Source organism: Elephas maximus, chromosome 21 (genome assembly GCF_024166365.1).
Source record: "Elephas maximus indicus isolate mEleMax1 chromosome 21, mEleMax1 primary haplotype, whole genome shotgun sequence".
In the NCBI taxonomy this organism is placed as follows: Eukaryota; Metazoa; Chordata; class Mammalia; order Proboscidea; family Elephantidae; genus Elephas; species Elephas maximus.
This window is the reverse complement of record NC_064839.1, coordinates 40,002,935-40,018,431: the sequence shown is the minus strand read 5'-3', so window position 1 is coordinate 40,018,431 and position 15,497 is coordinate 40,002,935. Positions and strand designations below refer to the sequence as shown.

General features: G+C 40.6%; 2 protein-coding genes and 1 non-coding gene across 5 annotated transcripts in view; 2 read left to right on the top strand and 1 right to left on the bottom strand.

The window, feature by feature from the left end:
* Window positions 1–6,810, bottom strand: part of COG4 (component of oligomeric golgi complex 4) — a 30,058-nt gene extending 23,248 nt beyond the window's left edge. Inside the window, exons 1-5 of one of the 2 annotated variants that reach the window (XM_049865028.1) lie at window positions 6,633–6,810; window positions 4,897–4,979; window positions 4,084–4,198; window positions 2,266–2,440; window positions 1,084–1,277 (exon numbers count right to left, since the gene is read on the bottom strand). In XM_049865028.1, the coding sequence (XP_049720985.1) occupies window positions 1,084–1,277; window positions 2,266–2,440; window positions 4,084–4,198; window positions 4,897–4,979; window positions 6,633–6,791 (726 nt within the window). In that variant the 5' untranslated portion in view covers window positions 6,792–6,810. The remainder of the gene's footprint in view (window positions 1–1,083; window positions 1,278–2,265; window positions 2,441–4,083; window positions 4,199–4,896; window positions 4,980–6,632) is intronic. The other variant, XM_049865029.1, reaches the window with a different exon arrangement.
* A 253-nt stretch (window positions 6,811–7,063) lies between these two features.
* Window positions 7,064–15,497, top strand: part of SF3B3 (splicing factor 3b subunit 3) — a 54,567-nt gene continuing 46,133 nt past the window's right edge. The window contains exons 1-5 of one of the 2 annotated variants that reach the window (XM_049863592.1): window positions 7,064–7,186; window positions 9,331–9,481; window positions 12,734–13,060; window positions 13,770–13,942; window positions 14,462–14,603. In XM_049863592.1, the coding sequence (XP_049719549.1) occupies window positions 9,412–9,481; window positions 12,734–13,060; window positions 13,770–13,942; window positions 14,462–14,603 (712 nt within the window). In that variant the 5' untranslated portion in view covers window positions 7,064–7,186; window positions 9,331–9,411. Of the gene's footprint in view, window positions 7,221–9,330; window positions 9,482–12,733; window positions 13,061–13,769; window positions 13,943–14,461; window positions 14,604–15,497 lie in introns of both variants that reach the window. The other variant, XM_049863591.1, reaches the window with a different exon arrangement.
* Window positions 13,344–13,424, top strand: LOC126065236 (small nucleolar RNA SNORD111). Its single transcript, XR_007514782.1, has one exon. It is a non-coding gene; the product is annotated as a small nucleolar RNA SNORD111 (small nucleolar RNA).

Here is a 15,497-nt window from a genome sequence, read left to right as displayed (position 1 = left end):
AAGCTCGACAGTTTGAATCCACCAGCCACACCTTGGAAACCCCACGGGGCAGTTCTACTCTGTCCTGTAGAATGGCTATGGGTCGGGATCAGCTCAACGGCAATGGATTTGGTGGTTTTGGGTTATACAAGCATATATCTTTGTTGGCATCCCCCCTCATCTTAAACAGAAATGACAATACATTGTTTTGCACCTTGTTTGACTTAACAACGTTATGTTGGAGAGTAAAATACATTAGCACACATTTTTTCCTAATGGCAGAAGAGTGTTCCATTACAGAAACTAGGGGAGAGGCCAGGATGTACCCTGATATATAGTTAAAAAATAAACAAACAACCCTACGCACACATGCCTGCTGAGATTTACTTCTCTCCAACTAAAGGGAAGGAGCCCTGGTGTTGTAATGGTTAAGCGCTCAGTTGCTAACTAAAAGATTGGCAGTTCAAACCCACCTATTGGCCCCGTGGGAAAAAGACCTGCTGATCTATTCCCGTAAAGATTACGGTCTAGGAAACCCTATGGGGCAGTTCTACTCTGTCACACGGGGTCACTATGAGTTGGTATCAACTTGAGGGGACCTAACAACAACAACTAAGGGGAAAATGGCTCACTTGAGACTTTAACTCAAGTTTGTCTGTCCCCTCCTTCCCAGGATTTAATCTTAAGTGACCTCATCTGCTTCAACTCAATGTAGCTTATTTTGAGACTCAGGCCTGGTTATAAAGCCTTAAAACCATTAGCCAAGAACTCAAATTGCTCTTAAAAGAAGCTGAGTCCTGACTGACAGTTTGCAAAGGAATGTTTAACTTGTAGAGAACTTGCATTTTAATTTTTCTATACTTCACCTGGTGTGTTGAAAATGAATGTGCATCCCTAGATGTCTCAGCACTGCCCGGCACTCAGCAGGCTGGAAGTAAACAAGTGTGGAATGGTTCCAGCCAGCTCTGCCAGACAATCGCAAAAGCAGAGAGGGGAGTCATATCCAGAAGAGAGAAAGGATACACAAAAACTGGATCTATCCAGTGCCCCAATCTGCAGGCAGAGAACCATACCATTATCCTGCCAAGTAATCAGGATCCATACCTGCTTGCAAAGGTATTCTGAGAACTTGCTTAATCCCTCCTCATGCAATCCCAGTAAAGGGAAGATCTTGAAGAAGCGCTCCACCTGGGGCAGATCCCCTTCTTTGGTGGCAATGGCAAACTTCTCTGTCACAATGGCTTTGAGACGCTGCTCAGCTTCCTGCAGCAATTTCAGGTTGGCATCAATCATGCTGCCTGCTCAAAGGGGAGAAAATGAGAATTAATGTCAAGAATGATAACACGTCAGGTCCATGCCACTTAGTCTGTGCACTACTATTTGTTCAATAAACATATATCAAGCACCTACTATGTGTCACAATACTGTACTAGCTAATATGGGTGATTAAAAGATGAATCAGCCATTACCCTACTTATCATAGAAATTACAATCAAGTAAAAGAAATAAAGTCTGCGCATGAATAACTATAATAAAATTTATTGTACGATAAGTGCCATAAGAAGGGTGCCAAAAAGTCATACTTCTGGTTGAAGGAATCAGAAAAGCCTTCATAGAAAAGCCAGTCTCTCAAAGATGGGCAGGATTTTTTTTTAAGAGTTTTGGCATCTGAATAGGAAGGATATACATTCCAGGCAAAAAGAATGAAATGAGGAAAAGGATACAAACAGAAAGGTAAAAGACTATTTCCGGAATAGGTTCAACAAACATTTGAACAATGAATGAGTGGATGAATGAATACACGAAACAAGACTAGAAAGACAGAATGAGTCAAGATCATGGAGAACCTAGAATATCAGGTAAGAATTTCATTTTATAAGTAGGCAATATGATCAAGTGGAAAGAACCCTCTGGCCAGAGAATCAGTAGATTTGGGTTCAGTTTCCTTTTCCATAAAACAGGAATAACAACATCTGTCCTGGGATGGTACAGGGCCTATTTAGGGCCTACTTTTACCAGACAAGGGAGCCCTTGTGGCACAGTGGTTAAGAGCTCGGCTGCTAACGAAAATGTCTGCAGTATGAATCCACCAGCCGCTTCTCAGAAACCCTATGGGGCAGAATTCTACTCTGTCCCATAGAGTTGTACTGAGTCAGAATTGCCTCAGTGGCAATCAGTACTAGACAAGGAAGCTTCCTAACAATGACCCCTTTTTCCTGGTTGTTTGCTATGTTCAGATTATAGATGCCGTGACCAAACTAGAAATCAATAGTTTGGGATGCCGACCTTCTTTGCCCTGTCGGCTGAGCTCAATGACCGACTTGTCCAGGCATAAGTAGCGATGAATGTGGGCTGCAGCTTGCTCATAATCTTCGTTCCTCAAAGCAGTCTGAACTCCATCCATGCAGAACTTCAGATCCAAGATGTCATCAGCTCTCTGGATGGCCTGATAGAGGCGATTCTGCAAAAGACTTAGGGTTCAGAAACAATGTTCTGTTCTTACAAAAACATCTTTTTTTCTAGGACTTAAGAAGATTCAGGAGCTGAATTCAGTTAACCATAGGTCCTTTTCAGCTTTCACTGGTGAGCTCACAAGCACCACCACTACCACTCACAAAACTGTTATTGGTGATGATTGAGAACACTGACAGTTATCACACAAGTCTATTTCTGTGGTCAAATGATTTATTTTAACATAAGCAGGAACAGAAATAATTCATATTTAAACCTGGCATATAGAGGCAGAATATATTTGACATTTTGGGAACAAGACACGGTAAAGCTTAGTAATAAAGTAATTAAAACATGTAGAAGGTATCTTCTTTCAGAATAAGTGATCATGATTTAAGAAAAAATAGTATGTGACTTGGTGGCTGTGTGGATATGGTGTTCTGTGGTGAAGTTATTTTTTGCAGAATCTGAACAAGTTAGGAAGAGTTGTGCTATTTCACAGATGCAAATTGAGGTTAGCACTGACTTGTTAAAGAGCTCGGACCCTGTGCTATCCAATACATTAGCCATTAACCACATGTGGCTATTGAGATGTGCTATAGGTGTAAAGTACACACCGGACTTCAAAGACTTAGTACCAAAAAAAAAAAAGGTAAAATATCTCCATAATATTGTTTTATAGCTATTACATATTGAAATGGCATTTTAGATAAGGGTTAAACAAATACATTGTTAAAGTTAATTTCATCTACTTCTTTTTACTTTTTAAAAATGGCTATTAAAAAGTTTTAAATTACGTATGTGATTCACATTAAATTTCTTCTTTTCCAATCTGAATGATCTAGATAAATGTAACAATATATGCCAAATATAAATATGCATTATTCCTGTTTCTACTTCTGCTAAAATAAATCATTTGGCCATATAACAGAATTTGCCCATTTGCCCTGGCTAGGACCTCCAGTACAAATTCTAATAGAAGTAGGGAGAGCAGACATCCTTGTCTTCTTGCTGATCTTAGAGGGAAAGCATTCGGTCTTTCAAAATTAAGTATGATGCTAGCTGTGCATTTTATATAAATATCCTTTTTAAAGGTTGAGGAAGTTCCCTCCTATTTCTAGTTTGTTGAATGTTTTTACCATGAAAGATGTTGAATTATGTCAAATGCTTTTTCTGCATTTACTCAGATGATCATGCAATTTTTATTCCTTGTCCTATCAATATAGTGTTTATATTAACTGATTTTTAAACCAACTTTGCATTCCTGGGATAAATCCCACTTGGTCATGGTGAATAAACCTTTTTTTTTATGTTGCTGGATTTGGTTTGCTAATATTTTATCGAAGATTTTTGTGTTTACACTCACAGATATTAGTTTAGAATTTTCTTGTGATGTATTTGTCTGGCTTTGGTATCTCACATTTGATTCCTATTGGATGATGCTATTCTAATCTGTACTGTTCTCTACTAACTTAAACACCTAAAGCTCAGTAGGGGAGTCCCTGGGTGGTATAAATAGTTATACCACTCAGCTGCTAACTGAAAGGTTGGAGGTTTAAGTCCACCCAGAGGCATCTCAGAAGAGAGGCTTGGAGATCTACTTCCAAAAAATCAGCCATTAAAGGAGGGGAAAAAAAAGTTCAATGGGATTACCTTGGCCAGGTCAAGCTGACGGACTTTGCTAGATACATTCTCAGCTAGGTTGCAGGTAAAGGTGATCATTCCAGCCAGTTGCTTTGCATCTCCCTCAATCAATTGCAGGTTGGGACTGGAGACACACATTGTCACCACACACATATTCATAGGGGCAGAGGGTGGGAATGAGAGATGGAAAATTTTATTTTACAGATAGAAACTATGTCTTCTTCTTCTTTTGTACCTCCACACAACCCATAGCTGAGTTTGCTCTACACACAGCTTTTCTAGACTGTTTTACTGTAAATTCAAACCTATACTTAACAGAAAATTAATTTCTGTAACTACTAAAGATACTTCTAGTAGGTACAAAGAACCAGACAACAGAGTCTCCTAATTGTTAAGTGACCAAAAAATGCACTAACCAACAATCTGAGAGGATGAGATCAAAGAGCAAGTTTTATGACTAGCAAATACAGTCTGTAAAAACAGTGGTTCTCAAACTTTAGCCATGCATCAAAATCACCTGGCTGGCTTGTTAAAGCACAGATTCCTAGGACTCGCCCCAACCAAGAGTTTTCGATTCAGCACTTTTGGGTTTGGGCCCCAGAATTTGCATTTCTAACAAGTTTCCATGTGATGCTGGTGCTGCTAGTGGAGGGGCACACTTTGAGAATCACTGAACCATATCCTTTAATATTCACTTTACCTTGATGTTATGTTCCTCTACATTTCAACTGAAAATTTGTAAGAGAAAGTTAGGAAAAATAACACCTTATGCAGTGGATCCTGCAGGAATTTACAACAGCTCTTACTGAGATGCAGACTTACCCCATTCGGTGGAGACTGACCATCTTACTTTCAATGGTGTTTTGCTGTTCCAAAAGAGCATCCAGTTCTCTCTCTACCACTTTCTGAAACAGAGAAATGTCTTGTCATTAGAATGGTCAGAGGAACCTTAAGAATTATCTAACATAATCACTTAGCTGAAGTGTGAATCCCATTTCAAATTTCTTCATTCCTTCTACTAAGATTATAACGAACAACTCCATTTTTGCACTTATCACATTGAATAATGATTACTTTACGTGATTCTTATTACATCTACATTACCACCACAAAAGGAGAAAATAAACCTTTACTCAGTACCATTAGCATAGAGTGTAACAGGAATGTATTTAAATCATAATGACTAAACAAAAGAAACTTCCAAAGTGGCAATGCAAATCTATCTCAGCCAAGCCATTTACTGTGTTATCAAACAATTTATGTAAACTCCTTCCAGTTTCTTCATCTGTAAAATAGAGATATTAATACCTACGCCCTAGGATTATTGACCGAGTCAAACTGGATAACAGACATAAAATGCTTAAGATAGTACGTGGTGTATGGTAGTTTTCAATAAGTTAGCCATTAATATTAGCTATCCATTTTTATTAAAACAGCCCACTAGAATTCAGAGGGAAATTTCCCCCGACAGTCATTACCATAAATACTGTTCTTTCTGTAAGATCTCTTTAATCTTTCCCTAAAGTACGACTGACTCAATAGGAGTTTAGGAGTGTTAGGTCAAGAATACTGAATTTTAAAGTGTAACTTGCTAAAAAATCAGAACTGCAAGTTGTTGCAATTTAGTGTCGGTGCTAACTAGTTGGTCAAGTTAGTGTTTGAAAATCTTCAAAGGTATAACAATGATCCTAATCCTTCACCCCTAAACTGCCTTTTGTACTCAACCTTACTTGAAAAGTTGGCTTAGGGAACAGCTGCTAATTTCTTAGATGAGAGCTTAGACCTTTCTTCTGACTGGCAAGGAACCCCAAGACAGACATTGGAAAGTCAACTGACAGCATGAAGTTGCAATGGAAAAGCAAAGGCAGAAAGGAGCTAGACTACTATGAGTTTAAAGGAACCTTGGAATCTAGTCCATGTCCCGCATTTGACACTATGTCAGGGGGACCGATAGAGGTCCAAGAGATTAACTTATCCAAGATTAGACAGTTGAGCTGGGGTCTTAAAAGCTCAAGCTTCTACAAAGTTGTGCACTTAATCGAAATGCTCAAATTACACCCCGAAATCATTCTCTACAAGAAGAAGTCTTAAAAAAATTCAACAAGTTTATTTACAATGACTTCCCGCTTAAATGACATAAAGGGGTAAAAACGTTTCGTAATTTTTCAATTGCTAAACCAAGACAAAAGAGCCTCTATTCTTATTCTGTGAACCAAGCAAGCTGGCATATACTCTCAGTCTTACTTCACTATGGTGGAGAAATCTAGTGCCTATAAAAAGTGCCTATAGGCCTGGAAAATCAATAGCGAGGGAGGGCAGGGGGCGGCGAAAATCCCCAGATCGCGTAGATACCACGGAAGATCAACCTGGGGGCCTCCAACCGAGTGAAAAGGTATGACAGGTCTCCCCAGCTATCCAACTACACTCCTGCTTCTCGGAAAGTGCTTTTTTGTTTCCCCAGGCAAGGCGAGAACTTCCCACAGCCCAGATTTCCAAGACTGACGGCTCCTACGCCCACTGTCCCTGATCCTCCTGGAAATGGAGGCTCAGCCCCCCACCTCCTCGCCGCAGAGCCGTTCGTACACAGCCTCCAGCTCCTGCAGCTCTGTCAGGGAGCGAATGAGCTCGGTGGAGATTTCCGAGCATCGGCTTCCTCCCACCCTCTCAGACGGTGGAGGAGCCCCGGACAGCTTTTGAGGAGACTCGAGATCCGCCATGTTGGTCCCAATTCGTTGCTTCCGGTCCCGCGAGGCCCCCTCCTCGTTGGCGCGCCAGGTCACTGGGGCTGCCCGCTTAAGTGCCCGACGAATTTATTTATTTTTAAGTTTACTTCTTAAAAGTATATTGCTTTTCTATTCTCCTGTGACGGTAACGGGCATAAACTATGTTCAGATAGTTTTTAATGGGGTGTGGAAACAAGACTGAAACAGTTAATAAAATTATATATATATTTTTCAGGCGCGGGTTGGGGTCCTTTTCCCGCCGCGCGCCACCGGAAGGTCTCCGATTTGAGAGCTAATGGGGAACGCCAGGTGGCTGGTGTTGGTTGTGACTTAGGCCTTGAAAGGATTCACCATCCGTCGGCTATCTACGCCATCCTTACCGCTGCAGGGTAAAAGAGCGGCCTCGTCACTTTCCCGGGCCCGGTGAGCCGGAAAGCGACCTTGTGGGAGGGTGGGCCGAACCTTTGGTGGGGGTCTGAGGTAACCTAGGCCCTAGAGGTCCGGGCAGGGGGCAATGTGGGGAACTCTTGGGGCGCGAATCTGAAACCCTTTTCCGCTACCGTCTGTAGACTGGGAACGAGTCTTGGCTCGAAATAAACCTTCTAGAGAGATAACTTGCTTTTAGTCCCAGTGACTTCGGAGGCAGGAGAGGTTCGGGGGAGCAGTAGCGAGGTCTCCCCGTGGAAAGTGTGAACGACGGAAAGGTATTAAGACGCTGCGTGTTAAAAGCGTAAATAACGGAAACAGTTACTGGAATCAAGACCTTGATTTGAATTTCCGCTTTGGTACTCGTCAGCCTTGGACAGCTTGTTGCCTCTTGTGAGGTTCTGTTGTCTCACTTCCAAAACGGGGAAAAATAATCTCTGGAGATACACTGTCTTGGCACGTGGAGAAGGTGCGGAGCTAGCTCTTTTTCTATAAAACAGAAGTGGAGGAAGTCACAAAGTTTACCAAATTTTGGGAGTTAATGAAGCCCTGGTGGCGCAGTGTTCAAGAGCTCGACTGCCAGCCAAAAGGTCAGCAGCAGTTCAAATCTACCAGCCGGTCCTTGGAAACCCTGTGGGGCAGTTCCTGTCTGTTCTATAGGGTCGCTATGACTCGGAATCAACTCGACGGCAACGGGTTTGGCTGTTGATGGTTCCTGGTACAGTAGTTCCTGTGGTTCTAGGTTGATTTTCCTCCAAAATGTACCTTTTTCCATATCCGAGGGAGTAGCAGGGGAGCCTGGATACAACTGGGCTTGGGGTTGTAATGGATGGCATCATTATGAAGAAACGGGAAAGTAGGCTGTGTTCTTCGGAACCGCTAGGAGGAATGAAAATAACCTGGGCGGGAGCTGTTTAGGACTTAAGCAAAAATAAAAAAAAAAGCACCCTTGCCATCGAGTCGATTCCGACCCATAGCGACCCTAGAGAACAAGAGTTGAACTGCCCCATAGGGTTTCCAAGGAGCACCTGGTAGATTCGAGCTGCTGACCCTTTGGTTAGCAGTCGTAGCACTTAACCGCTTCTTCAGCAGCGGCACAAAATTACCTTTATTTTTCTTGTCAGTTGGTTGGGCCATTCTCTTCTTTTTCCACCGTGGACGTTTTCCTTTGTTTTTGCTGTGATCCTAGAAGAACATTTGAAGATGTTCCTTAGTTTCAAGTAGAAAAATTTTATATCAAGAGTCATTAACCACTCTTTTCCTCTTTTGGTCACCCTGCTTTTGCCCTGCTGAGAAATGATTATGAAAAGATTTACTCATAATTCTCTCTTCAGATTTAACAACTAAATGAAATTCACATGTTAATTACACACCATTTTGGATTTCTCAAGTTTCCTTTTGTTTGTAAATAGGCACATTGAGGAAAAATAACAAGTTTATTTCTTAGCTGTAATTGTGTATAGAGACACTTCCGTTTATGTAGTCTTCAGTTTCCTGTGACTGCAACTGTAAACTATAAATGAAAAAGCCCTTTGTTTATTGCTATCTCCAAGATAGGTAAAATAATAAAGTGCAGGGTAGTGTGATTGTGTGTAGTACCCAACCTTTGATTGAAGGAGAATAAAATGCAGTATAAATGAATGTTTTTGCTTTTTTATACATCTGAAAGGCTGTGCTGTAGCATGAAATTAATTCTCTTCCGGGGCGGACACAGGGTTGGAGGAAGCTTTTGCTGTACTTATGAATCCTCAACTGTGTGAATGTATGACCTATTTAAATACGAAGTTAAAGATCTAGTGTCTGTGACAAAAGGCAAATAGGCAATACACATCCTAGTTCCCAATATTCCCATTACTTGTTATGAGACCCCGGGCAAGTGATTTAATTTCTGAACTTTAGTTTCCTTGTCTATAAGATGAATGTAATACCACATACTTTAAAGGTTTCTTGTGGAATTAAAGACAAAGTTTATAGCACAGTGCCTATACATTATTCCTCAGTAGGCCTTACTGGTTCTGCTGCCTTCAGTCAGAAGTTTCCATACAGATGTGTCTGCTAAAATAACCATTTCCCAGCTGATATTTTTTCTGCTTTCATATGCCATTAGCTTGCTTTGACTCAGAACTGTTGGTATAACTAAGGCCTGGATTCTGGACTAAGGTGGCTCAGTTTTGCTGCCACCGCCACCATGTTCCTGTATAACTTGACCTTGCAGCGAGCCACTGGCATCAGCTTTGCCATTCATGGCAACTTTTCTGGTAAGTTCTCCAGTTACTGTTTCTCCGAATTGAAGTACAGTTGTACATATTGTGTCTATTTATTTTTATTGTGTTTTAAATGGAAGTTTACATCTCAAGTTTCTCATAAAAAATTTTGTACACACATTGTTATGGGACCCTTTTTGCTATCCCTATAGTATGTCAGCACACTTCTCTCTTCCACCTCGTATTTCCCGTGTCTGTTCAGCTGGCTCCTGTCCCTTTTTGCCTTCTCACTTCTGGACAGGAGCTGCCAATTTAGTCTCATGTGTCTACTTGAACTAAGAAGCACACTGTTTACGAGTATCATTTTACATTTTATAGTCCAGTCTTATCTTTATCTGAAGAGTTAGCTTCGGCAGTGATTTTAGTTCTGGGTTCCCAGAGCGTCTGGGGCCATGTCTTCTGGGGTTCTTCCAGTCTCTGTCAAACCATTAAGTCTGGTCGTTTTACTAGAATTTCAGTTCTGCAACTCACTTTTTTCTTGCTCCGTCAGGGACTCTGTTGTGTTCCCTGTCAGGGTGGTCATTGGTGGTAGCCAGGCACCATCTAGTTCTTCTGGTCTCAGGCTGATGGAGTCTCTGGTTTATGTGGCCCTTTCTGTCTCTTGGGCTCATATTTTCCTTCACTCTGGTGTTCTTCGTTCTCCTTTGCTCCAGGTGGGTTGGGACCAATTGATGCACTCACTAGCTTTTAAGACCCTGGATGCCACTCACCAAAGTGGGATGCAGACCATTGTATATTAATCCTTTGAATTCTACCTCTGGTATTTCAGAAAGTTCTCTTCCTCTGGAAGGTTTCTTGATTCTTTGTTCTGGGTGCTTGCTGAAGCCGTCGTGGTCTGCGTCTTTATGGGATTTGATATTGACTGTTGACTCCAAGCCATCAATAAGTTATTTTGTGTTTGCATACTGGGTCCTAGCTTCTTGTTTTGTTTTGATATGCCCAAATAGGCTGGTCGTGTGAGCTAGTTTGATTTTTGGCATCTTTGAAGCACTCATGTCCTGTCACCAGGCAGTTAGAGCTGTTACTAGGTATGTGAGCCCAGGAGTTTGCTTACTCTCCTTGTATGGATTCAGTTCAGGTGTCCAGGTAGTCGGTCACCAAGTGTGTGGTGCAGGCTCTCACCTACAGTCTTAGACGAGCAGGGGTGATTGGAGTAGGCACAGATATCTGGTTGCAGTAGGGGGTCATGCGCTGACCAATGTAGGGGGCTGACGGCTGCCCCTGAGTGTCTGAGAGGAAAGCGTGTCCCTGTTCCCTAGAGTGCATAGGTGGGTGGGTTTTGCAAGCAGACCGTGAGCACCCACTGTTGTTGGCTGTGAGGATCGGGAGGCACCACTTGTTCTTGGGCCCCTGTTGCTTATTTCTCATGGAGGCCTTTTTTTTTTTCGTTCACGAGACTAACTGAAAACAAGAGTTGGTAAGTATGAATGAACCAAATACAGCTTATCGGGTATGAGATTTGGTGTGAAATTGAGGGACATTATCTGTTGTTATCTAATACCAGATACATTTCCTAGTCTGTGGGTGTAATTTTATCAGGGATGTACATTTCTTGATGCTTATTTTGTGCCAGGTTGTGTGCTTGTTGCTGTGAGACATAAAGAGACATGATCCTTGATCTTGAATTTGACATCAGGTTGGGGAGAAAGAGTGTCTAAAGGTGTTTGTCAAGCTGTAAAGAAAGTATTGTTAAGAAAGGGAGACTGAACTTTGGCTTGGTGCTTGAACGGATAGTAGGACTTTTACTAGGATAGAGATTAGAAAGTGAAATTTAGGTAGGGGGTGCAGCTTGAGTAGAGGCAGGAGATCATTTGCTAATGTTTGTTCATCTTCTACTTTGTGCCTTACATAATGAGCTGGAATGGCGGGGGATATGTTTGGAAAGATGAATTAAGATCAGGTTGTGGGAAATTTCAAATACCAGTTTAAGAAAAGAAACATTAGGCAGTAGAAAATTATAGAAAATGGGAGCCCTGGTGGTGCAGTGGTTAAACGTTAAGCTGCTAACCAAAAGGTCAGCAGTTCGAATCTACCAGCTGCTCCTTGGAAACTTTATGGGGCAGTTCTACTCTGTCCTATGGGGTCACTGTGAGTTGGGATCGACTCGACGGCGATGGATTGGGATGTGCATAAAACAGCCTTTTACAATTTGCAGACTAAATATTTGTGAGTGAAGTTAATTCTGATTAACACAGAAGGTTTGTGATTTTATGGAGTAGTATATAATTTTGCTGAGATTCAAATCTGAATACCTGTTGTGGTACTGAGCAGGAGCCTAGCTGTCTGACCACATGTGTTATTTTCTTTGATCATCATTATTACTTTTATAAGGGTCTGAATGGCTTACTGGGATAATTTAGTTATTCTGTCCTACATTTTATGAAGAAAGTTTTATATAGTTTTGGTAGGTATGAATTTGGGTATATAATGCAATGATTCTTGCTGTTTGAATAGGAGAGTTTCTGAAAAAGTATTTTTAATACTGCTTTTATGCTTCAAAACCAAACTTTTTTTTCCCCTTAAACAAATTATAGAAAGAGTTATTTGTGCCATTGAGAGAACATTGTAATTTATATAATGCTTTACAAGTTCTAAAGCACTTTGGAGTACTTGGTCTTATTTGGATTCCAAAGGATATTTGGAAAGTAGGGTAGCTTATTTTAAACATTTAGTTTAAAGTTAATAACAACTCATGTAGGTGGAATTATGTAGCAGGTAGAAAAATATTTTGACAAAATTGGCTTTTATGCATTTGGAGGTGTTGATTACAGTTATGAAAGCTAATGGATTTTTTAGGAGTGAATTTAGAAATAAAATACATTAGATGTGTCAGCTTTAAGATTTGTTCGAGACAATACATCAAACCACACAGAAAATTTCTAAGAACGGTAGCCTTAAAGATGTACTAGAAAGAAGCCGCCTTTGGAACATTCAAACTTTATAAAGCTAAACGTTATACGTTAATACCGTTTTAGACAACTCCCAGTTATTCAAGTTTGTGAAAAATCTTAGAAAAATGAAAAGAGTAGATAGTAGAATAGAAGCTTTAAAAAAAATTATAGGAACATTTTTAAAAAGCTTCTGTTAGTACTTCTATTAGAGCATTTCAGTTCTATGAAAAGTACATTTTCAAACATAAGAAACTAACTTAAAACACAGAGCCCCCAATTGGTGTTTTGTATATGTCCAGGTTACTTTATAGACTAGTTCTGGTTGCTTATAATCTTTCTGTCTTTGGTGATCTAGGAACCAAACAACAGGAAATTGTTGTTTCTCGTGGAAAGATCTTGGAGCTGCTTCGCCCTGATCCCAACACTGGCAAAGTACACACCCTTCTAACTGTGGAAGTATTTGGTGTTATCCGATCTCTCATGGCCTTTAGGCTGACAGGTGGCACCAAAGACTACATTGTGGTTGGCAGTGACTCAGGCCGGATTGTTATCCTGGAGTACCAGCCATCTAAGAATATGTTTGAGAAAATTCACCAAGAGACCTTTGGCAAGAGTGGATGCCGCCGCATCGTTCCTGGCCAGTTCTTAGCTGTAGATCCCAAAGGACGAGCTGTTATGATCAGTGAGTGCCTTGCTCTGTTGAGTGCATCTCTGGCTCTTCCAGGTGCTCAGTTTAGGATAGCAATGCTGTGATCTTGGCTGTGTGCCAGTGCAGCACTTAGCTGGGAAAGTTTGCCATCATATTTGAATGAACTCCATGGTTTAAAGTTGCATTTTCCTTTTAAAACAATGAGGAAATAGATGTTTTTCAGGTCGAATAAAAAAATTAATTTTTTAGTTTATCTCCAAAAAGACTGCAATGAAGTGATCTTTCATTATTAGGCAGTGGATATGGTTGCTTTCCTCAGCCTGAAGTGATGACTCACATTCATGTCTCTTCTCTGATGGATGTCTTGAAGAAATTTTTGTGTATCTGACCAGGACTTTTGAGGGCAACCTTCTCTGAGCAGTTCCCAAATCATTAGCTCTAATTCAAAGAATAAAGCTAGCAATTTTATGATCTACTGTTTAGTTTTTCAGTATTCTTAAATCTAAGGGACACATTAAAAAAATTCCAAAGACTTAGTGAGATACTAAGATCCCTATTAGGAATAGGGGGCAAAAAGTGGTGCTCCCTCTATTCTAATGATAGTAGAATTCTGAGTTAAAATACTTTATGAGTTAGTGCTGGCTGTTAATAATGACTTTTTTTTTTTTTTTTAAATCATTACGTTCGGTGAGTACCTCTTATCATCTGGAGATCTTATATATTTTATCTCCTTTGACTACAGGTGCCATTGAGAAACAGAAATTGGTATATATTTTGAACAGAGATGCTGCAGCCCGGCTTACCATTTCATCTCCCCTGGAAGCTCACAAAGCAAACACTTTAGTGTATCATGTGGTTGGAGTAGATGTGGGATTTGAAAATCCAATGTTTGCTTGTCTGGAAATGGATTATGAGGTAATGGGGACCGTGTCTCTTTCTCTTTGGGGTTCTTCCAGTTACTTCTGTGCTTTCATAGGGTTGTTTTCCTCTATGTGCGTGTCTTTTAACTATCTTACCAGTAGTTCTTTTCTGTATTCCAAATGCCTTGTTGAAATTCTTTGAAATGGCAATATAACAGCACTTTGCTCTGAGTTGAACAGTCTCCCTATAGAGACAAGGTATCTATTGAGAAAAATTGCATGAAGAGGTAAAATTGTATTTGGGGAATTATTTCACAGGAAGATAGTGAAAGCCAGAGTATACCATGCTTTGCTTTGAATAGAAGGCAGTGATCTCTAATATGGGTAACTCAGGGTTCCTGTTTCAGCTCTGCCATTATCTAGTAGTATGAGCTTTGGCAAACCATTTGGCATCTGTGGACCCTGAATCCTCGTTTGCATAATGGAGGGGTCCTGAAGTCCTTCTTTTCCAGCTCTAAGATTTCTTTGATTTTTCTGTATTGATTAGCCTTTTTGCCACTGTGTTCCTCTGTAGGAAGCTGACAATGATCCAACAGGCGAAGCAGCAGCTAATACCCAGCAGACACTTACTTTCTATGAGTTAGACCTTGGTTTAAACCACGTGGTCCGAAAATACAGTGAACCTTTGGAGGAACATGGCAACTTCCTTATTACAGGTACTTTTCTCAGAACTGCTTCGTACCCTTCTACTTGGTTCGTTTTATGCCCCAGGCATAGGAGGGTTTATTTAAATATAATTTGAAAATTAATCCATTTGTAGTAAACTCGTATAACTTTTCTATGCTTGTGTAGAAGTTTATGGCTAGGTTAGAAGTTTGCATGATGGAGTGATGAAAGAAGCCTTGTATGGAAAAAGAGAATCTGTGTCCTTAGTAACTCTTATACTCTAGTGGGGGCAGAAAGGAAAGCACCAGGAGAGCATTCAGCTTAGAATATCGATAGCCTCTATATTTGATTATAGTCACTTTTCCTCTTGTTAAGAAAAGTCAAAATCTGGTTCTTTGAAAATATAAGTGAAATAGGCAAACCCATCAAGATAAAACTATAGGTCAGTGAATTTGAAAACTTAGATGAAATTTGAAAACTTGTCAGAGTTGGTCTAAAGAAATTAAGAGCTTGAACAAACCAACATACATTAAAGAAAATTGGAACAGTAGTAAAAAAATTTCCTACACCCAAGAGGATTAGGTCCAGAGGGTTTTTTTTTTTAATGTGCTTTTTTTTTAAGTGAAAGTTTACAAATCAAGTCAGTCTCTCATACAAAAATTTATATACCGCCTTGCTATGTACTCCTAATTGCTCTCCCCCTAATGAGACAGCCCGCTTCTTCCCTCTGCTCTCTCTTTTCATGTCCATTCCACCAGCTTCTGACCCCCTCTGCCCTCTCATCTCCCCTCCAGATAGGAGATGCCAACATAGTCTCAAGTGTATACTTGATCCAAGAAACTCATTCTTCACCAGCATCGTTTTCTATCCCATTGTCCAGTCCAATCCCTGTCTGAAGAGTTGGCTTTCCTGTCTTGGGCTAACAGAGGGTCTCGGGGCCATGA